At 40.4% G+C, this 23,105-nt stretch overlaps 1 protein-coding gene across 1 annotated transcript in view; it reads right to left on the reverse strand.

Moving 5' to 3' along the window:
* Positions 1-4,315: 4,315 nt before the first annotated feature.
* The window catches only part of C5H14orf132 (chromosome 5 C14orf132 homolog), a 31,758-nt gene continuing 12,968 nt past the window's right edge, over positions 4,316-23,105 (reverse strand). The window contains exon 2 of the mRNA XM_054161876.1: positions 4,316-5,595. Within this exon, the coding sequence (XP_054017851.1) occupies positions 5,371-5,595 (225 nt within the window). The 3' untranslated portion in view covers positions 4,316-5,370. The remainder of the gene's footprint in view (positions 5,596-23,105) is intronic.

A 23,105-nucleotide genomic window follows, 5' to 3' on the forward strand; every position in this document is an offset into this window, starting at 1 on the left:
ATGGGTGGCACAATGCTCCTAAGAGTTCTCAAAAAGATGGAGACATAATTTGTGCTGATCTGAACGGGTATTTGCCTTGATACCAACAGAACCATCTGTTTATGTCATTCAGGCAAATCTGCCTTCGGAGGAATGTCACTGAGCTGATTAGATATGTGTCAGATTTGTGTTATCAGAGTTGTTTTTCTAGTTCCTGTTGCTGTAATTACCAAAACAAGTTACTGCAAAAGTAGGTCTGGTGATGTTGTCTCAGTGTAAATGCCCTGGTATAGGCCAGGATGAGATAAAAATGCCATGCATTTTGTTCTACAAAGGCATTCATTCCCCCAGAGTCTCCTGGGTAGACAGCTGGAGACTTTCCTCCTTTGTGCCTGAAAGGCCAAAAATAGCTGTTAGGAGTTCCCTACACATCTAGAGAACAGCATAGTACTGACTTTATTTTCACTGTTTCAAGCTGGAAAGCCAAGGTAAAGGGCACCAAGAAATCTACATGGGAGAACACAAAACAGTGTCAGATCAAGGCCAGTAGGAGACTTTAAGGCCTTGGGATGCTTTGAATTCTTCAGGATGTTTCCAGACCATGGGCAAACAGCTAACTACATGTTAAACTACCCCTGCTTATGGGTAGCGGACCAATGTATTAAAAATAGCATACCTAATAGAATATGGCTCATATAATAAATATGGAATAAATGCATTTGTTTTCCTGAGGATTGACAAGCTGTAGGATGCTGTAACTGATGGTTAGTTCATTTAAACTCAGCTCCGGCTGTGTCCAGGAAGTCAGTGTAGCTCAGATGGGCAGAGCAGGAGTTAATGAAGTGCTCAGCTCTGCCTGTCCGAATCCTGATGTCTGACATTATCACCAGGGACCTGACTGCCCTTTTTCTTGTTGTGCATTAACCAGATGAAATCCAATTCTCCAGAGCTCTGAATACTCTGAGAGCACAGAAGCTGGAATTTTGAATTTTTGGCATCTTTTGCTCAATAATGGAAATCATCCTTAAAAAAGACTAGTTTTTCAGATTTTGCTCTGTGATTAGCCACATGAAATATGTTAAAATTACACAGGATAAATGGACAAAGCTATGTGAAATTAGGAACTCTCAGAAGCCTGCAGAGAAATATAAAGAGGATATTAACAACTGGGATTGTTAGAGAATACCAAAAGCTTCTAATAATAGACAAAATTTATAACAATTTACAGATTAAAGACTCCTGGTTTTGTTTGGCCCCAGATATAGCAGGGCATTTTTCCTGTATCTTCACATGGATGTACAGGGTAAAGCTGTGATGAACAGCTGCTTCTATTCAGTCTTGATTTAGGACTTGTTATTGTAGGCTGCTCAGCAGTTTGGTGGGATGCTGACTGCCCTTAAGCCTTATTGCAAACAATGATTTTAGAGAGGAGATTTCATTACTTTTGAGGTATCTATCAGCTCTCTTGCCCACTCAAATGGCTAAATACATTATTTGTAGCAGATGAGTCTCTCTGCTACTACTGTTGCATTTGTTTCAAAATCTGTTGTTCAGCTTTGCAAGTGTGTTGGCACAGAAATACATTCTCCTCCTTTGTTTTATTTTAGGAAGATCTTAATGCTGTGCACAAGCAGACTCCAAGCCCTGCAGATAAAATATAATGGAAGTAGTTGTGTGGGTTTCCCTGCCCTGCTCTCTTACCTAATATGCCTTTAGTCTCTTTGCCGTGGTGGCAGCACAGCTGCCATATTGAGCTGCTGGCTGCTTAGAGCAAAAATAATGTTAAGAGGCAGTTCAACAACCTGATTTGTTGCTATTGATCCCAAGGCCACAGCTAGAAGAGACACATTAGGCAATCCAGTTTGTCTACCTGCTCCCCATGGCTCATTAATAACTTTGCAGAACACATACATCATTGCTTTTTGCACCATAGCTAGGAGTCTCACACCACATATAAAACATGTTGTGCTCTGCCTACTGCAAGGCAAACTCCATTCAAGGTCTTGTAACTTATCTGTGCTAGATGCTTTTATTTAAAGCATAGATCTTCTCTAAGTGGAATCTTGCTCCTATACTGATACATAGAGTACTCAGCAAAGCATTAACATCTGGATTGACAGAAGCTTCAGAAAACTGCTCTGAGGAATGTTTTGGCTTCCTTGTCACACTCTTCAGTGAGCAACAGCAGTTATCCAGCTGCCTGGCTTCAAGGAAAGGAGAAGCTACAATGCTCCAAGTCAAGCTGCATTGACAGTACAGGGTAGAACATATACCCATGTAAAGAAGAGGTAACACCTTTCATAGGACCACCCCTATGAGACAGCCACCCTTCATCCAGTTCTCCACTTTCCTCTGTGGCTTCTCTGAACTTAGTGATTCTTCTTTTTCAGTGGTTGAATTCAGACCTTTCAGAAGACAGAAGCAGTTGTAGTGGATCAAGCCAGAACACAACATTAAGAAACATACTGTGCATGTTATTACTACCAAAGTAATTCATTTGAACCAGCTTTGCCCACTGTATTTTAAGGATCTTTAATACACCTGGCAATATATATACTGTACAGTCTCTTGTCTGCAGTATCCTTGCACCTCTATCCTAAAACTATTTTCTTCTCAACAGCAAAGCTGTATAGTTAGTGTGCAGTTTAATGATGAGACAGGAAATGTATGTACTTGCTGCCTGCACCCAGTTTGCCATGTCACTCTGTCAAGCCAATTGCTTTAATAAAAGTTCTATCTAGTACTTCTTGACAACTCATGAAAATATGTATGATCATGATCTGGATGAGGGAGATGCAGAATTCACTGTTTTCCAATACTCCTGCTATTGCTATCAAATTCACATAAAAGCAGGGCATGTTCTTCAGGAAAAGCAACACAAAATTGTCACTGGGTTTCATTAGCAGTGGTTGTTCTTTGCTGTTCCCACTCTAATGCACTTCTTCATGGGTGAAGAATTCAGTCCAATGCTTTAGGAGAGAGACACAAACATTGCTAATTGCACTGAGATTAATATTCTAAGAAATTTAAACAGTCTGCTGTCAAATTCATTAAGCAGCAGAACAATCCCATGGGGAAAGTGCCACAGTGTGAGACTGGTTTTAATCATGGTGGAAATGTTTTGCTCTTCATGCAAAAACACTGCTTGTAAGATCTGGCCTCACTAGAGAGCCGGCAGGATCACTGAAGAAAAATGTATGAGCAATTGATACAATTACAAAAGGAAGGGAATGATACTAAGCAGTATTTCCATGTTCAATACACCAGACCTTGTCCCGTGCAGATCTGCATTGGAAACTGCCATGCAGCCTTCAGCATCACTTAACAGCTTGCTTTCTGCTCAGCAAGAGTAAGGAATGTAAGAACAAGAAATATACACAATTTATGCAGCTCTCCTATTTTTTATCTTCCTCTGCCTACAAAGGAAAAAATAGGTATTTTAGGGCAGTGAAAATCATCATTTTTGTACCATTATAGAGAGTACATCTATGTTAATAGAAAGAATTTGGTTTCTGTCCAGTTGATCTTTCAGAATTGGACTTCTCAAACTTTCTCCTAGCATAGATCTCATTTGTCCTCAACTACGTTCACAAAATCCTGCCTCCAAAATGGAAAATAAATACAGACAGAAGATCAGTTCCTCAAGTAAGTTGGTATTGTTTTCTCATCCTCAAAATAATGTAGTCTCTTTTCTCCTCCATACTAGCTCTGTTGGCATCTTTCCCCACTTTAAGTCAGTTCATAGAGAGGGGGGAAAAACCCCAAAATATACACAGTGGCTACTGAGTGATTATAAATAATGATTTGGGGTATGTTTTGATTCAAGTAACTGGGTTCAAGAAAATGGGTTTAAAGAGTAAAGAAGAAAATCCAAACCTCTCTATACATTCACCAGCTCTTAGTCCAGCCTCAAGCTCAGTGGGAGGCAAATGGCAATAATAGTCTCTGTGCCTTCAGACAAAGATTTCTGGAATGAGGGTAATAGATATGCGAGCCATAAAACTTATACATGTACATGCAGACATATGTTGCTCACAAAGTGAAAGGGGGGAAGGGGAGATTTCCAATAGATGTGATTTATTTTTCTTCCCTCAAGATTTTATAATCTCTGAACCAAGGAAGGCTACAGCTTGTTTTGAAAAGATGCAGCTCTTGAACTGCTCATGGGAACAACGCAATGAAAATAGTGCCCTTCAACAGAACAAATCCAAATGATAATCAGAGTTGCAACCTAAAACAGGCTATCTAAAAACCACTTCCAAGAGCCTCATTGGAACCCAGAGACATATTAATACTGAAATACAACCACTTGCATACCTGTCATTTATTATCCCGCTGTTTCTACCCTACAACATACCTGACTTTTGCACTCACTCTCTTGTGAGCACAGAAGCATCAAATCTTTCTTTGAACTCTAGTTTTCTCATAAACATAATTCACTGTTAATGAGCCTTCACAGTTTCCCTATAGTCTTTTGATACACCAATAAGATTATGAAAGTATATGGCTGCCGTGGAAATCTTGATTACAGTGAAATCAGCTGAAAAGCATGGTACTTGGCTTTTGCTTCCGGGATGGGAGACATTTACAGACCACCACAATCAAGTAACTCTAGACCAAAATGAGAGACTGTGCTGCTGCTCTGTTTAACACCTCCTCCTCTGAAGTGCAGAGGGTCTGCAGACCAGCCACACCTTGCAATAAATGTGCCTCCTCCTGCAAACAGCAGGCAAATTTAGCATCAAATCATAGATACAGTGATTGAGATTGGAAGGCAAGTACTAGAGAGCATGCACCTGCCTTTCACAGCTTTAAGACTCATTATTCTGAACACAGCCTAGCAGTGTATGCATGTGCCGAAGAGTCACGCACAAAGAACTCGTACTTCATTGGAACTGAGCCAATGCCAATCATTTAGTCCATCTGGAAAACTAAGATAACCAGCAAACATGACATAGCACAATTTCATACAATGTTATACCACAGTAAAAAAATGCACAAGAAAGCTGACAAAATACAGAACAGCTGCTAGGAAAATCTAACCAGTAGAAAATAAGCACTTTCTGTGTAAGTCTCAGTTTCTCTTTGTGTTTACCTTACCCACATTGGCCGCTATCACATTTCTATACAAAACTGGTATTGGCTCTGTTCTCATTTAAAGCTCTCATCTCCATACGATTTGCAATTGCATGCAAGCTTTCTGCCATCGAGATTCAAGATGATGAACTTGCATTCAATTTCCATGATTGTGCCAGCACTTAATCAATAAATAAAGTCCCTATCAATATGTATTTATATAGATATACATATATATATATACACACACGTACATACACAAGACAAATACTGTTGTAGTTATTCTCTCTTCCAGGGTGGGGAGTGACAGTCATCCTAGAAGGTGAAGGCATACACCACTCCCACAACCACAATATTTCCAATCGTTGCTATTATTGCAATCCATAACAATATGGCATCATTTGAGGACCGGGATGTCTCTTCTGGTGGATTCTGCATGGAAGAAGCTGCATGGACGTTGGCTGATGAGTTAAACAAGGAGTAATCTGTACTAAAGTCCTCGTTGGGTGAGTCCATAAAGGCTCCTCCCATAACAGGAAGCTGTAAAGAGAGATATGGCAAAATTAGATTGAAGGCCAATATCTATTTGCTCTGTCCAGAAGTCATTGCAAAAGATGAACCATTAGTGAACCTGCAAAATTTCATGTGCATGGTGCTAAACTGTCAGGAATATCACAGACACACTTCAGAATATTTCTTCTATTTCTCTTAGAATCAATATTATTGCAGAAAACCTGTAATTACATGTATTTATAAAGAGAAGATGCAGTGGACCTGACAGTGCTTCAGTGCTCCAAAGAAAGCAGAAAAGTCTGTGAATGTTCCCCTTAAGATACGTCCTTGGTGCAACACCAACCAAGCTTTCCTTCCCTACAGTGGTTTCCACGCTGCTGCTGTCACTTTCTGCTCTTTAGATGCAAGTACTATCTCCTGCTCTACACCCTACTTGTAAGTACTTTTGGGATTTTGGCATTATTATTCTCTGCCTTTCTCAATAGGGCTTCTACAGATGAAACCCTTTGGCTCTGTAACAACAAAATACAAATCTTTCCTGCTGTTATGCTGCTAGCATTACTATTGTAAGTTCAACAGTACTGCTGAATCCTTCTCTTCATTCAGTCACATCAGCTGCATTGGGCCCAGTACTCTTTTATCTACCTGCATCACATTTTGACACTCCCTGTAACCTCTCCCTTTGGTACCAAACTACACCTCTCCTAGTTGTGTACAGATGTGCTATGAAGGCTGCTAAACATGACAGGATTTGAGGATAAACCACCTCTCCTCTCCACAATGCTACCTGAAATCTACAAATTAAAGCAAAGAACTTAAGAGTCTTGACAATAAAGCAACCTTTTTTGCCTGCTACCCATAACATTTCATAGAGCTATAAAAGACAGACTCTCTTTGAAAGCTGTTGAACAAATTTCATCTGTACTAGAAAATACCATGCCACACAGAAAATGAAACAAAGAATGATGAAAGACAATGACTGTCATACTACCCAATCCACATTAGATAAAATTATCTTTGAGATCAAATATGATTACACAAAAGCAGTTTGCAAGAAACAGGAAATTGCAGAAGTCAAGTCTGATACATTCTCCCTGCATCAAAGATTTCTGCTTCCAGTCTCTACAGTGTGCTTTTAAGAGAGCAAAATATTTCACTTCACAAGCCCAGCTTGATGTTTTGAATCCAATTCTGTCAGCCCTTTAAATGTCTTAGAATTCGATAAGGAAAACATTGCTCAGCTAAATCAGGATTTCTTTTTATGTAGAGATTCCATAAAAGGCAATTCTGACTTCAAACATAAGTATATTTATACAGTGATGCTGACATTTAACAGCCACAGAGACACTAAAGATCTTCACAGCAAATGATGGATGTACATCTACCATATGGGCAGCAAAATGCTCAATCTGAGATGTTTGCTTAGCAAACCATTTTAAGGGTATCAGCATTTATGGAGGCTGGTTCTGCAAGATCTTTTGACTAGAACAATCAGAGGCACACATGTGGGAGGTCATACCTGCATCCTGGACCACACATTTTGTGCTCTCCAAGAGTTATTTGAAGTGACCGGCTTCCACCATGTTAGTCCACCTGGTGCTGTCACAAGGTCAGGGAGCATTCATGTAGCAGCTCAGCTACACACCACACTGTGAATAATGTCAGATCTGAATCTCCTCATATAGTCTAAGGCTCAAACAAGCTGTTTGCACCATCTGAGGAGAACATGTGGGGAAACAGCTCAGCTGAATCTCTGAAAGGCTTGTGATGACCTGATATGAAGCACTGACATCCAGCACCTGGCACAGGCATTTTTCTGTAAAACTGATTTCCAGTTCTTCTGTTTGTAGGTCAGTAGCACTGCAGATCTAGAAATAAACCTTACTGCAAATTTCCCATTTGCCAAAAACATCTCTTACTAAATACGTGTTCTGCTCTTTTCCCTGCTAAAATGGCCACACATAAGAGCCCAGGAATGGCTGAATGGTATCAGAGAGAAAGTCCTTCTCCCTTTTGTGTTAGCCACAGAGTGGCCAAAATAGATGCTTAGGAAAGAGTAAGAGCACAAGACAAGCATGTCTGATACTATGAGTTAACAACACATAACTATCTTGAGCTTAGTAAGTTCATAAGTTAGATGCTATTGCTGTGGATTTAACTCACAAATTATTTTGCTACCATGAACAACTTGTCCAGCTGCCACCTGAGTTCATCTAAAGCTGAACATCCTTCTCAGTCTGGCCTCTTAGCACCACTAAACAGTCAGGGCTGCCCAGTGATTAGAGTCATGTAAATCATCCCTGGGAAATATGCCCATCTCCACAGGAGAGAGAGAAGCATAGATGATTAACATCAACCAGCAATCTATCTTTTCGGTAGAATTCACTTCAGCAAGATGACTCTCATCCTCACTCCTGATGTCTCTGTTCTCCCAAAAGGTACTGTATCTTTCCTCTGAAGTCTTATTTGAGATACCACATTAAAGACTGTGAGACATCCAGAACTGACACAAATGGGAGTTGTGTAGGCTAAGGACAGAAAGCCTGCAATGCTGTCTGCACATCCTCTATTTGTCTCTGTGCTGCTGCAAAGCAAATATATGCCAGTTTACATCAGCCAAAAACTTCACCCATCATTGCTATTACAGTGACCTGTAGCCTGTTTTAGCTCAGAGCATTTTTATAGTTCAGACAAAGCTATGACAGAGCCTGTACCACAATCTCCAAGAGCAATGAGTGAGGAGGCCAGAGCAAGGGGTTAACTGGAAAATGTGACAGTGAGGGACACGGCAGGAGTGGGTAGCAGGGTGGAATGCTGTAGCACTGTTTGGAAATGAAACTCTTTTTCCAGTGACTGTGTTGATATTATTAAGTAGTGTTAATGGTACATTGCTTCTGGGACTGGCAAAGAAAAAAAAATCAATTTTAAATAGCAACAGGCATAAAAACAAACAGCAAAATGTCAAGTGGTAATAAGAACACCCACTGCGCTGAGTACCTCCTACCGACATCCAAGGGGATGCTTTAGGGTCATGAGGAGAAGAACAAGGCTCTTGAACAACTGAAAGCAATACACTTTTCAATTAGCAGAAAAATCCTATTTTATAACCAAAATGATTCACATGAAAGAAAAAATGACATGTCAGGTACCAGTCACTGATACCGTACTTAGCTGTCCTAAGTGGCATCACACAAAATCTATCACTTCTCTGACAAGCAAGTCTCCATCATTTCTTCATAGTCAGCTAGAGAAGTATAACTCTTTATTACTGCTACTTCATTAGGAACCCAAGCTTGAGGCAGAGATTTGAAAGTATAGCTGAATCTTCTAGTAGCCATTCTTTAGAAATCAGGAAACATTAGCAGTGGCTTTAACAGCTGCACTGTGTGGCCCTGGCCTTACCACACACCTCTCTGGGCCTGGGCTGCTGAAAGATGAAACATCACCACAGCTCAGATGTCATTTTGTAAAATCTCTCTTGTTTCTTTGGAAGATCTAAATTTTGAGTGCGTTTTTCTGGTTAAATTTTAGATGTGTATTTTTACACAAAGGCATATTCTGAACACATAAAGTGACGTCATTATTTCCTTTTGTTACAGCAGCATGTGATCACTGCAGTGCATATTTGTGTCTGAAAAACCTTCTGCCTGTAATCACAAATCAGTCTAATGCAGTGGGAAGACAGAAGCAACAGGCAGGTTCACAAAAGCATCACAGACACGTTTTAAGCTCTTCTTAACTATACATTTTGCACTATAGAGATACTATACATGACCAACATTCTCACCATGCTCATTCTCTTGTCTTTCAAAGAATCATGCATGTATACACACACATACACACACACATATGTATTCTTCTCATCTAAAGCATGGACTGTTATGCAAACGAAGACATCCTGGCTACTATTTATTTACTGGTAATATCTTTACAGTGAGGGTGACAGAGCACTGGAACAGGCTGCCTGGGTAAGTTTTGGAGTCTCCTTTTCTGAAGACTTTCAAAACCCACCTGGGTGCATTCCTGTGTGGACTACCCTAAGTGATCCTGATTTGGAGAGGGGTTGGACCCAATGATCTCTTGAGGTCCCTTCCAACCTCTAATATACTGTGATACTGTGAAACCCCCAAGTTCTTCTATTCACCATTTGCCAGAATATCATTCTACTGCTTACAATGTGAAGACTGGGTACACAGTGACAATCAGGACAGTAATTCCATGTTCACTCTAAGTGGATTAGTTTAAATGTATTAACCTCCCCCGCAACCAAAATTAAAGGGCACCTAAGGCAATTCTCTTTAATTAAATAGGTCTAATTCTGAAGAGGGAGGATCCATGTAAATGCTTTATGCAGTTAACTTCAAATTCTCATTTTAATTAATTCAGATCAGTGTTTCACCCCAAAATCACAGCCTCAGGCTGACAAGTTTAGGAAAAACCAGCTGCTTATTTTTAAAATATAGTTGTCAAAAATGCTCACCCTACCAGTGGCAATGTAAAAACTTCTCTCAAATTTGGAAGCATCAGGACTTCACCTGTTATCTTTAATCTTGTTAAACCCTCTCTATCAATTCTAACAAACTGCTTTTCTTCAAATCCAGTATATCCCTAGGACCTGTTTTTCACTTTCTCAGCCTATCCCAGGAAATCTTACTCTCTTTCCAGTCAGTGCCAGCATTGGACAGGAATGGAATGCATCTAGGAAAAGAGCAAGCTTTGTCTGTTGAACAGAAGCACAAACAACTGGTATGAAGAAGTCACACGTCTCTGTGGTGGGTTGAAGTTCCCCCCTCAGCATTAACTTCAGCCAGACTAACTCAGTTAGAAGCAAATGAAGCTGTATGTACAAGCAAAAACTACACGCTACAATGGAATGCAATGAATATGTACAAAATACACAGTATTTACAATATTATACAGATATTTACTATTAGCAAACAACACAAAACTCCCCCTGGTCAAAAAGATTGGGAAAGCTGTTCCACTGCCACCCCAAACCCCCCTGTCCAGAGAGAGAGAAGTGAAGAGAGAAAAGCAATGGGTTAGACTTATCCAAGGCCAGCCAGAAGCACGTTTTCTCTCCCAAGCAAGACAGAAACAGCCAAGATCAGAAGAGAAGAGAAAAGGAATGGGAAGAATTGTTATGGTACAGCTCCTCTTATTCCAGCTATTTACGCAATGAACTTGTTTAGAATAATCTTTTGTTTTCCTTTTTACACCCAATAGTGATTAATGTATGTTTTTCTACTTTTCTGCTCAAAATCTGCAGCTAGATTTTAAAGGCATAGCCTAAAACCACCACAGTCTCCAAGTCACATATAACTTAAATTGTGAATCTGTATACTCTGAATTGGGTGTGTGTGTGTGTGTGATGAATACTGCTAAAGCATGCAGGGCAATCAAGCAGACATGCTTTAAACAACCTGGATGTGCCAGCAACAACCATTCAAGCAGCAGCACCATATGACCTTTCACATAACTTACACAACTGCGGCTAGCAGCCTGTTGTGGACACCATGTTGAGGAACTAAAAGCCTGGGCCCCATTTACACACAGTTATAACTTTTTGTCTCCAGGAGCACGAGCACATAGAAGAAAAAGTACCAACAGAGGGAACCAGAAAGGCAAGTATTTATCAATATGAAAAAACTCAGCAGGGAACTAGAAAGCTAACCATCAGTGTTGTAATGAGTAGGAGCTATTCAAATCTGTTAAAAAATTTCCAGACTGGCAAAACACTGAACCTTTTTGCACCATTTATAGTCATACTGGGAAACTCAGAGAGAACAGGAATTCTTCCAGAGATCAGAGCAACCTGCAGAGCTGTATCAGTATAACATTGAACATGATTCTGGAAGAGCTTCAAACACCAGGCTTTGGAGTTTAAACTCCTTAATCATATGTGAGAAGAAAGAGGTGCTGATTATCCCCCTATTACAGGGTTTCTTGAACAGCGTTCTAATACTGTTGGCACTGATAACTTCAAAGCCTAAGGACTGCATTTAAGTGGATTTATGCAGTCCCCTGCTCTGTTCCAGGCTGGCAATTCCCTTCTGGTGTCAAGTTCTTCTGTCACAAAATAAAATAAATTAAAAAGAAAAATTCTGGAGGAAAAGAATGCTGCCTAGGGCATAACACTTTCATGTCTCAAGGGACAGCTTTGTTCTGAATATGCAAGGCAATATTACTGACTGGAAACAAGCAAAGAACTACCCTAGGTGATCCTGCTTTGGCAGGGGGGTTAGACCCAATGATCTCTGGAGGTCCCTTCCAACCTGTAATGTCCTGTGATGCTGTGATACTATGATAATAGTGGAAGTTCTGGTTGTTATGCAGAGAGTATGAGACTCTCCCTGTGCTGCAGGATTAAGAGGAAGAGTAAGTAAAGCTAGTTGTAATGGCATTGCTTATCTGGAAGAGGAAAAGACATTCCCACCATGTACAGAAAAGTCAAATGATGAGGTGTAAAGCAAAAAAACAGAATAGAGCTTGAGGGGAAAAAAAAAACCACAATCCTGGGGGAAAAAATAAAGTCTAATTCCAAGTGCAAAAGGCCTGTACAATCCCTTCCTCCACCATGATCTTTGCAGCCATGCTCATCTCTGACTAAATATTGATGCTTTGTTACTAGTTTACTGTTGTGGCCAAGGTATCTTTGTAGCAGAGAAAGGGGCTGATACTAAAATTCATTTGACTTTCCTTTTACTCCCTCTGCCTTAACCTAACAAGATGTTTAAGCTGTTCCCAAGGTGGAAGTATGGCAATTGGCAGCCACTCACAGTAACGGAAGCAACAACACAATTCCAAAACTAGAACTAGTTCCAGATGAAGAATTATGTAAATCACTAGACTGCAGGCATGGGCAAAAGTACTGCTTTGGTAAGTGACTGTATCCTTCTGTATTCAGATCAGAATGCTTCTCAGAAAGACTGGAAGAACTTCAAAGGGTAGGTGTTAGAGGACAGAACTAGAAGGATGTGATATTTTTAGCACTTTCTTATTCCTCTAGAGAAAAAGGCCCCCCATGGCAGAAGGGTTGGAACTAGATGATCCTTGTGGTCCCTTCCAACCGTGACTGATACTATGATACTATGAAAAGGAATTATGGACAGATTCCTCAATGTTGCATATGCCAACTGCTCTTCAAAACAAAACGCAGTAGGACTGAAAACATCTTGCATGCTAGGTCCAATCCCTGCTTGTAGTGGGTTGAGAGAGGGCTTAGCTCTCCCTCCTCCACAGAGTAAGAAACCACAGCTAACTCAGTCGAAGAGCAAAAGCTATATATTTACAAGCATATATGGAAAGCAGGTTATATATAACACAATATATACAGGTATTTACAATATATACACAGAAATACACAGCAAAGACAAATAACACAACAAAAATCCCTCCCTCAGGGAGGGATCCCCTCTTTGGAACCCCCTCTCTCCCCCCCTTACCTCCCTTTTTCCCCAAAAAGGGGTTAGAGAGAGAGAAAGGCAAGTTACTAAGGAAAAGAGTTGTTAGCAAGCTTCAAAAGCCCATGCAGGATTAGTGTTTGCTTATCTGAAGGCCAAGTCCAGCAGTTCGCAGAAGAAGCAGGCAGGGAGAACAGGCTGAAACACCAAACTCCCCCAACTCCCAAACCGAACTGAACTGAGGAAAAAAAAAATTTTCCAACCGCTTCACAATCTAAAGCTGAATTTTTGTTTATCAACCAATGAAATTCGTTTAGAATATCAGAATGTTTTGGTTCTAGTACCAAAAACATTAGCCAGTGTGTTCCAGCAGTGTTTGTTCTTAAAGGCACAGCCTCAAACGACCACACTGCTACATGGCCCATTTACAAATTAATTGTCTGAGGTTTAACTAAACCACACTACAAAGACCAGTTGAGATATATTTGCATATTCAGGCAAGTAATCACTACCACTGCAGCTCTGCTGTACCTAATGATATGATACAAATGTCTCATTTTCAACACCTTTGAGACAGCCACCTAGAATTTCTCTTCAAATACAGTAACACAGGAGTTAGGTCAATTATCCCTCACCATAATGCAAACTCAGTGGGAAAGTTTGTTTTATGGTGATTTCCAGAGATGAATACTACCACAGAAAACACTTTCAGGCATCCAACAGAAAGCCTCAGAATGGAAATGAAAACAATTGAAAAGGCTCAACTATTTGCATAATGATTATTTTCCTTAAGTTTATATATGCTATCAAACTTCCAGAAAAAAAATAAATAATGCAAAACCAGAGAAAAAAGGGATGTATGCAATTTTATTTGGTATATAGAAATTTCATACAACTTTTTTTTTTCATATTTTTTTTATTTCCCTGTCATTCTCATGTTGCATTACATTTTCACAAACGAAAAAAGGGGGAAGGGCTGAGATATGCTAAGAGAATACTTGAGGTGAATCTCTCATGTCTTATTTGAAGCTATTTCTACAAAAATCTTTGCTTGCTTACTTGGTACCCAGGTCAAGACACACAATACGCCCAAGAGTCTAGGACTAGGGGGAATGGGAAAAAAAAGTAGAAATGGGTAGATTCAGATTAGATGTTAGGAAGAAATTCTTCACCATGAGGGTGGTGACACTGGAACAGGTTGCCCAGGGAGGTGGCAGAAGGCCCATCCCTAGAGGTTTTTAAGGACAGGCTGGATGTGTCCCTGCCCATGGCAGGGGGTTTGGAACTGGATGATTCCAACGCTAACAATTCTATGATTCTATGATTCTCAGAGTCAATAAAAACAATGTGTTCCAGTTAGGATGGACAGAAAAAAGAGAAAAAGTTTATACAGTGTTAGCCCTGTTCATGTCTGGAGACCTTAAGGTAGCATGAAGGTCAGGTAAAGCATAAAGAGCAGCTTCTAGGAAGAAAGCAGAACTGCTGAATGTTATACCTATTGTGTACACTTCACTTGATAGAATACCAACCTCTGGCATGTTGCCATACATCTTGATCCCATCAGGCACATCAGGCTCACACATAGCTCAAACAATAGATAAACTGCATGTTCCCCACAACTTACTCTGTAGTGTTTCAGGAGTGGTTTATACCCAAAGAAAAAATAACACAATTTGCTTAAAAATAAACCCTCTTCCCTTACATTTTTGTCAAATGTACAATACACAGTAGACTAAAATTTAAAACATGAAACTATTTGGAAACTATTAATTTCCTAATTTCTAGCTTTTCATACAAACATAGAATGTTAGGGGTTGGAAGGGACCTGTACAGATCATCTAGTCTGACCTCCCTGCCAAAGCTGGATGACCTAGAGCAGGCCACACAGGAAAGAGCATTGAAAGTCTTCAGAGAAAGAGACTCCACAACCTCTCAGGGTAGCCTGTTCCAGTGCTGTCACTCTCACAGCCCTGTCATGCTGAGGAGAGTATTTGAAGAATAGTATTCATTGTGCCAAGAAAAGTTTCCTCCAACATAACTATTTGCTCATGAAGAGACTAAAAGCTCCATCACATGTAAATCTTGAGTGCTTATAAACTGTCACCAGGCAACTATTTCAACCACCTCAACAATCAGGATTTACCCTTTCCCAAGAAAGACAAGAAACACGTTTCTCATCCACTTTGGTGTAAAGTCAGCAGACTCAACATGAAAACATTACACAAATAGTTTAAAACAAGCTTGGATCACTTGGCTTTTAAGTGAAGAGGAACATCCATATGGGACATTTCACTGGCTTGGGGTGGGGAGGCAGAATTCTTCAAAGTGCGAGAACAGCCATCGTTAGAGCCAAATACTCCATATGCTCTCACAAACCCAGATTCTCACAACCTGGTTTTGCTTATGTACTAAGACCATCAAGGGATGATTAAGTGTGGCTGAACTAGACAGCAGCTGATTTTTATTTATTATGCCAAACAGAAAGAGAACAGCCAAGCCATCTGTGTTTGTGTGCTTATGTTTAAGATTGTTCAAACAGTTCAAAGCACACTACAGAAAAATATAATAAATTATACATTGACTCTTTGTCTCTCGATAAGCGTGTCTATACATGTGCAGGCAAAACAACACCCTTTGGTGGCTGACATATGCACGAGATGGGCACAAATCAATGTATAATTTATTTTACTTCTATTTGTAATTCAATATTTGTGCTTTGAAATCTTGCAGTTGGTGGAGCTACACAGGATAATTAAAGACATGAATATGTAATGGATTTCCTTGGGAATGGATCTTGTCCCACCCAAAAGTGATTTCTGTAAAAGCTTGTTCAGTATTCTTGTGCTTTCAAAGGCTGAGCAGGGATTGAGGAAAATAAAGTTAAAATGTAATGTATTTGTGTTTTCCTCCTATTTTATTCATTGAAATCTGAATTATGTAATCACTACTGTCCTGGAGATCTCCGAGAGAAGGAACAATTTGGTGGCCTTCCATGCCTTGCAGAAGATGCAAGTTCGCACTCTCTTGGCTTCTTAGGATCTTAGTGTGTTTGAGGGTGTTTGGAGCAATGTTTCGAAAGTACATAAACAGAAGAGAAATATTATTGACCCTGAGTTTGGCAGCTGTCTCTGAGTCTGACACAATTTAAGTAGAGAAGAGATAACTACCACCAGAACAGAGCACCAGCTGAAAAGTCTTTCACACAAAGGTTGTTGAAAAGTAATCAGAAAATGGGTTGGCTCCAAGGTGAAGCAGCATTTCTACACAGTCTGCCAGCCAAAGTAAATACACAGACTCCTCTGCAAACCTGAAGTTCAGAGCCTCTCTTCAGATGTCAAGAAGTAACAAACCAGATAAGGGATACATTGGTGCTTTAAGAGATAGGATTCAGATCAAAGCAAGACAACTGCACCCACACACCCTTAGACAGACGCTCACTTACACTTGTGCAATCATTAATTCCACCTGCAATTTTGTGGTGGTATCTTGGACCTAGAGATGCAATCTTAAAATGGTCTAATAGTTTCAGCTACGGAAACACAAGAAGTAAGCTAAAATATTAAGTAAGGGAACTGCACCAAAATGTAAAGTCTGTTTTCTTGAGTACAAGTCCTACAAAAAAAGATCCCCCAAAAATACCTAGCAGAAGCATAACACTCTCAACTACAGGAAACCTTACACATGCACAGCAGTGCAGTCCCAATACAACAGAAGAGATGGATGGGTTCTTCATCCCAGAGCCTATGTACTTAGACAATGAACTCACGGATGTAGTTTGCAATACTTTGATCCATGCTGAGGTTCTATTTACAACTCCACTGAAGGCTCTTCAAGTGAAATACCATCTCACCTATTCATGGCATCAATAAGTGTAAAGTAAAAACAGTAAATGATGAAAGAGAGTGGAGAGGTCACAAAGATTTTCATTGAGGAGCCACTGGTTAAAAGCGGAGGTTTGGGATATCACAGCATCATTTAGCGCAGCCCTTGAAGCTCTTAAAGAAATGCAGTAGGCAAAGGAAATTTGATTGCAGCTAACCCATTTCAGAAGTTGTACTTCCTGCAGAGAAAGAGGGCTCTCCCTCAACTCAGCAGCCTGACATTCAACCATCTGCCCACAGAGACTTTAGTATCCCACACCACCATTCTGTGTCTTGTCTGAATAAATCCATAATGCAACGAGGTAGAGAGCTCAGGATGTAAAGTCACAAAGAAAAATGATTGCAGCACATGCCCCAAGAAACAACTGAAGCCATTGAGCAAAAAACTACAGTGGTCCAGTCTATCTGGTTTGCACCCTCAGAATCACTCTCCTTAAAAACATTGTCCAATGTATCATTCACTAGAAGGAATTTGCACTGGATGTCAAAACCTCCCTCGGGAACATAACTATTGTTCTCCATTGGCAGTATATGGGAATGTAAACATTTGGTCTTGAGGGAGTGCACAAAGTGCTCATTTGCAAGTTTCTATGAGAAACTTTTACCATGTTAGGTACTGGTAGGAACTTATTTTGTGCTGCCATTATTACAATTAAGGCAGCAGCAAACAGACACTCACACATCTCAAATTATCTACACAGACCCATCGTATATGTAACTTTATCAACAAACTAGTAATACAAGGAATATCATGGGAAAAAAGCAAGGTATGTACAGAAGAAATAATTATTTATTTATTTAAAGCAATTCTGCATTGAAAGTGCCCCACAAATCGAGAGTCCTTTTGTAGCAAGGATGATTGCACAATGAAAGCATAGTCACAGAGATAAAAGTGACATCAGGTAACAAATAGATGACCATACTAAACAGATGACCATGTTCACTCAAGTTAAAATGAGATCAAGTTAGAAAGTTTAAAACGTTCCAAATAAAACAATGTCTTCTACATATTTGTTGGTAGGCCTGAACTCAAGACAACCTTTAATGCAGAGTTTCTCTAAAGCACTCTGTAAAAGCATGGATACTGCTCTGAGTGCTCTTCTCCTAGATGAGAACCGATCCAGTTCTCCCTTGAAAACTGTAAACCATGCCATGTTATTACAATGCACTTTCTGATTGGGGAGGCCATGCAAAATTGATCTCTGGGTCACATCCTTGAAGGAGAACAAAATTTCTTTCATTTGTGGTTACCATTACTTTAAGTCCCTCTAAGTTATGAGAGTATTTATTTGTTATAATTTACATAAAATTAACTACTGTGTAAAAACATATTCAATCTATCCCATTGCTCAAACAGCATCATGGAAATATAACTGATAAAATGCATTACATCGATGCAGGACAACCATCCAGCACAGAGAGTCATCACATAAAAATAAGCTCCAGCTCAGTTCAGGAACAAATGACCTTGAAGAGTGGGAAATTATAAAATATTTTTTAAAACTTCCAGGCAGCCTTGTGTGGGAAACATGCAACTCTCTCCCAAACTCATTGCTGGTATCAAAGCAAGTCAGTTAAACAAACAACTCAAATTTAAGAGATGAATAAGATGTAGCTTCAGGCCAGTCCGAAGCCACATTCCATTCCAGTGCAGTCCAGAAAGCTAGTACAAGCCAGTATAAAACCTCCACTGGATTCAAAACATAAACACTAGCGACCATAGACAGTCATTCAATTGGAAAAGAATCTCTTGAGACATACTGGGCCCCATGGGCAAGCAGGCTGGTGAACACTGAACTACTGAACTATTGCCTGAGTTAGTACCTTCAGAAACTTATATTTCTCTGTTCCTCTCTCATATCTTTCTTCCTTCTTCATAAAAATTAGCAATATTTTGGGGGGGCAGAGCAGTTGAGTTTCAATTCAGTTTAACTTAATTTTAGTCTGCAAAACATCTGCCACAGTGAGGTCCTACACTTGCCTAGGCACTTTGACTACAGTGTAATGAATTTACAACTACAACTACTAATCAGAATTAACAGTGTCTCCTTATACCAAGAGCCAACACCATTTAAGCACCCAGCTACTGTCAGATAACCTTTACCTATGCATGGCATAGCCATGGCTGCTATGTGCATGTGAAAATCAAAACAGTAGCTTCCATGAACTCAGTTCTGTTTGCATTAGTTTTACCTTGGTATTTTCTTCAATAATACAATATCAGCTTGGGGGAATTATAAGGAAAAAAATCACGCCTGTCATTTTTTCAACTAATTTGTGTTAGAAAACAGCAGTGTAGAATCTTTCCATTTAAAACAACCTGAAACCAGAAAACATTCCCCTTACAAAAATTCTGAAGACATTTAAGAAGAGAATCCCTGAACAAAGCTGTGTAGCCCAGCCTGTAATCCAAAACACACATACAACCACAAAAAAGCAGCAAGTCAAACTCCTCAGAAGGACACAAGAAAAGTGACTGCAATTCCTCTGAAGAAGGACTGAGACCTAGTAAATAAAAGAGCAAATGCAGCACAGTTAAACTTTAATTATATTTGGTTCCCTCAAAACAGATGCTTGCAGACAGATTTCTGTTTCACCCACTAATGACTGTCATACACAATCATGTCACTGATTTCAGAGAGCTGCAGGGTTTATTTGCTTGCAGGCAAAACTGACAAGACACAACTAAAGAATACCCACAAAAGACAACACCCAGCTTCATCCAACAGGGATATTCCAATATCGTGATGAAGAGAAGAGAACCAGACTGTGCCATGCCAGCTCAGGAAGAGGAATAGCTGTCAGCCTGTGCTGGTGCCTGTTACAGTCTCTGCATGTAAAACCAATGGCCTTCTTGATTGTGACTTGGGAAGCCACAGTGTGCTCCTCCTCTTCGCTCTCTGGTCTGGATTTCTAGATCATCACATACTGCTAAAAGGATAACAGGAGGTACTGACACAAGAAAACAGATACAGACAGGCAGGGGGTCAGAAAGAAGAGGTACATCACAAATGTATGCAGAGAAAGGCACATTTCCCTCTACAGCCCCACTCTGCAGGCACCACTTGAGTTTCCACAAAAGGAAAGTGCTCACGCTTTTGAGGAGCCACAGAAAAGCTGAGGTTCTGCTCAGAAAATACCACCAGTACCCCTTGCTACACTCCCTGTAAATCTGATCAATACCCATCCTTTCTGTTTCAAGCTCCTTACAATTGTGCCATAGAATAAAACATAGGAACATTCACAATTCATCCAAGTTTTCCTGACCTGATGGAGGAAAAAGGGAATACAAAAAAGAGAAAAAAGTTCCTAGAAAGTATTAGAGTATGTGGGGTTACATTTGCCTTCAGAATGAACTGGTACCTCTCAATGAAAAGTATGGTCCATCTCTTATCAAGAAAATCCTTATGCATTACTTGGAATGAAGCCCCAGGTGGTAGGTGATCTTGGCCTATCAAGGTTCCAAACAAGATGGGCTTTGACCAAGAAACTGCTAATATGCAAAGAAAAGCAGCAAAACCAGTTAGTCAAGGTTTGTGTCACCAGATCTGTTACAAATTGGATTATTTGCACAAAGAAAAAAGAGAAAAGAAAAGTGGAAAAAGAAAAGAAAAAAGAAAAGTGGAACTAATTTTCTTTATGGAACATAATCCTTTGCTCTGATTCATATGTTAAGTATCTTGTTGCCTTATCTTCTATGCTTTGATTACAAACTTTTCAGGGTTTTCTGCACTCGTTCGTTGTCCACCACAAGGCTAACTGATGAATCTCTGGATTCCCAGTGTTTAACTCATCTCTAACTACACAGGTGCCTTGATCTGCAAGGCAACCAGCACCAGAACAAGAGGACACAGTCTCAAGCTGCGCCAGGGGAAGTTTAGGCTTGAGGTGAGGAGAAAGTTCTTCACTGAGAGAGTCATTAGCCATTGGAATGGGCTGCCCAGGGAGGTGGTGGAGTCACCATCCCTGAAGGTGTCCAAGGGGCGACTGGACGTGGCAGTTGGTGCCATGGTTTAGTCATGAGGTCTGTGGTGACAGGTTGGACTTGATGATCTTTGAGGTCTCTTCCAACCTTGGTGATTTTCTGATTCTGTGATTCTGTGACTAGTCATATTCTGATGTTAATTTTTAATTATTCTTGTCTGCAGCTTATTTCAACAATCTTAAAGAACCTGTGTCTTCACAACACTACACAAACCCAAAATCTAGCAAGCTGTTCTACTTCTGTTAGAAAAATAACTCTTAGAGTTCTTTTCAATCAGATCAGCCAAAGGCTGATGTTGAACACTTTTCACCAAGAGGATAAAATGTAAGGGCATGCTAATTCTCTTCAGAAAACACCATATATGGGCTATAGAAATTTAATGTCCTTATTACAGTAGGCAATTGCCTCATCTTAGTTCTATGCACCATTGTCTTCTGTTGGAGTCAAGCCAGAGGAAAAATAAAGGGCTTGTTGCAGAACAAACAGCCTTGCAATCGAGCAGTGAAGACCAGCAGACACAACTAATATCACTCAAGTTGTTCAGGTTAAGTGTGCTGAAAATAAACAAATAAAATCAAACTCAAGAATCAGAGCAAAGACTGTGTGCAGTTTTAGGCATCCCCAATACAAGCTGAAGAGCTTGCAGACACTACATTCACACTGCCTACTCCACGGCCAAATCAGCTATTGACAAAGTACCCCTGACACTGCCTGCGACACAGAAACATCAAGGGGTTCACAGCTGCTTGTAATTCCTGTGATACTTCTTTCAACTCTACTACATGTCTTCAGCATAGGCCAATTTCAACATGCATTGTTTTCCTTTGAACGTGTCTATGTTATTCAGGCAAGGCAAGTGACTATTCCCACCCATGTTTTACATCTGCCCTCTCACCAAGCACTCAATACTCATGTACAGAGATGTGGACCTGGGAGAAAGTGTATCACAAACATCCTTTCTCTTGGACTCTCCATTTGCTCTTTAGTTAAATGCATTTATGCTCTGGCAGGCAAGGGCATCCAGGCTGGTGGGCAGTGGCAGATGGAGAACAGAAGAACAGTGCCACCCTCCACCCACTCCTCCTTCCCCACATGCTGTTCAGTGCTCAGGGGTCACTGCTTTGCCCAGGATATGTGAACAGGAAGCCATCTGCTCCTGCACACTAGTGATACAGACAGGACTAACCCTGTCCATAAGTGGCAATAAGGCCATGTCACTAAAGAGCTTGCTGGGCAGGAAGGAAAGAGTGCACAGGCTCTCACTGGTAGGCATCAGGTTTACACGATGTGAATGCACACATGCCCTTACCACTGCTTTGCCTCCTGCCTTTCAACAGCAATCGTTCCCATTAACCTGTCTCTGCAGATTTGTCACATTTTCCAAAGAACAGATCTGGAGGCTATCTAGTGGTTTCTGTGAAATAGGTAAAAAACCTCCCAAATGAAAAAAATCCTACGCTGGAGGATTTAGGGTTTTGTTGATGGTTCCCACAACATGAATCCAGTGCTGTGTTTGGGCAACAAGGGCCACAGTTGAATCTGGACCTACAGAAATAAATGTAGCCTAGACTATGTATGAAATAAACACTCCTACTGCAAAAATGATAGCACATTTGAAAGACGAATGGGAGTGGTGCTGCCCTAAGCACTGGTTGCAGCAATCCCTGGACTCACAAAAGCAAGTGTGTTTTGTGATTATTTAGGAAAATAGGAGGAAAACTGTAAACATAAAAAAAACCACCACAAAACCCAACAACCCACACACACACAGAAAAACCAACAAAAGTCCAAACATGCAAATTGCTGTGTTTTGGAAGCTACAATCTGGTGCCTCCAGGGAAATGCAGATGATCCAGTAGGAACAACATCAGGAAGCACCATGTCCACGTACAGGGTCCTACACAGCACATCAATTACTGAACTAATACATCTCTCAGCAATCCTAAGAGACAAGCACCCAACTTATTTTGTACTAGCTGATAAGGAAGGCGGGAAAGCAACAGTACCTTCACACAGAGCTATAGCAAAAGGGAGTCAAATGGAAGCAGAGATACTGGAGCACTGACACATTCTGCTAACACGGTAATTAGGTGCAAGGCTGCATCAGCACATTAAAGCAAGGTGGCAGCAACAGCAGAGAAGCCTCTCAATACGGGAAGAAACAAAGAAGTGTAAGGTGTTTGATGGCAGCTCTGTTGTCAAATCCCTGAAAATGCCATCCATGTTGAGTTTGTAAGTACACAAGTCATGCTGTTTCCCACATACTTC

This window comes from Dryobates pubescens, chromosome 5 (assembly GCF_014839835.1).
Source record: "Dryobates pubescens isolate bDryPub1 chromosome 5, bDryPub1.pri, whole genome shotgun sequence".
Lineage (NCBI taxonomy): Eukaryota > Metazoa > Chordata > Aves > Piciformes > Picidae > Dryobates > Dryobates pubescens.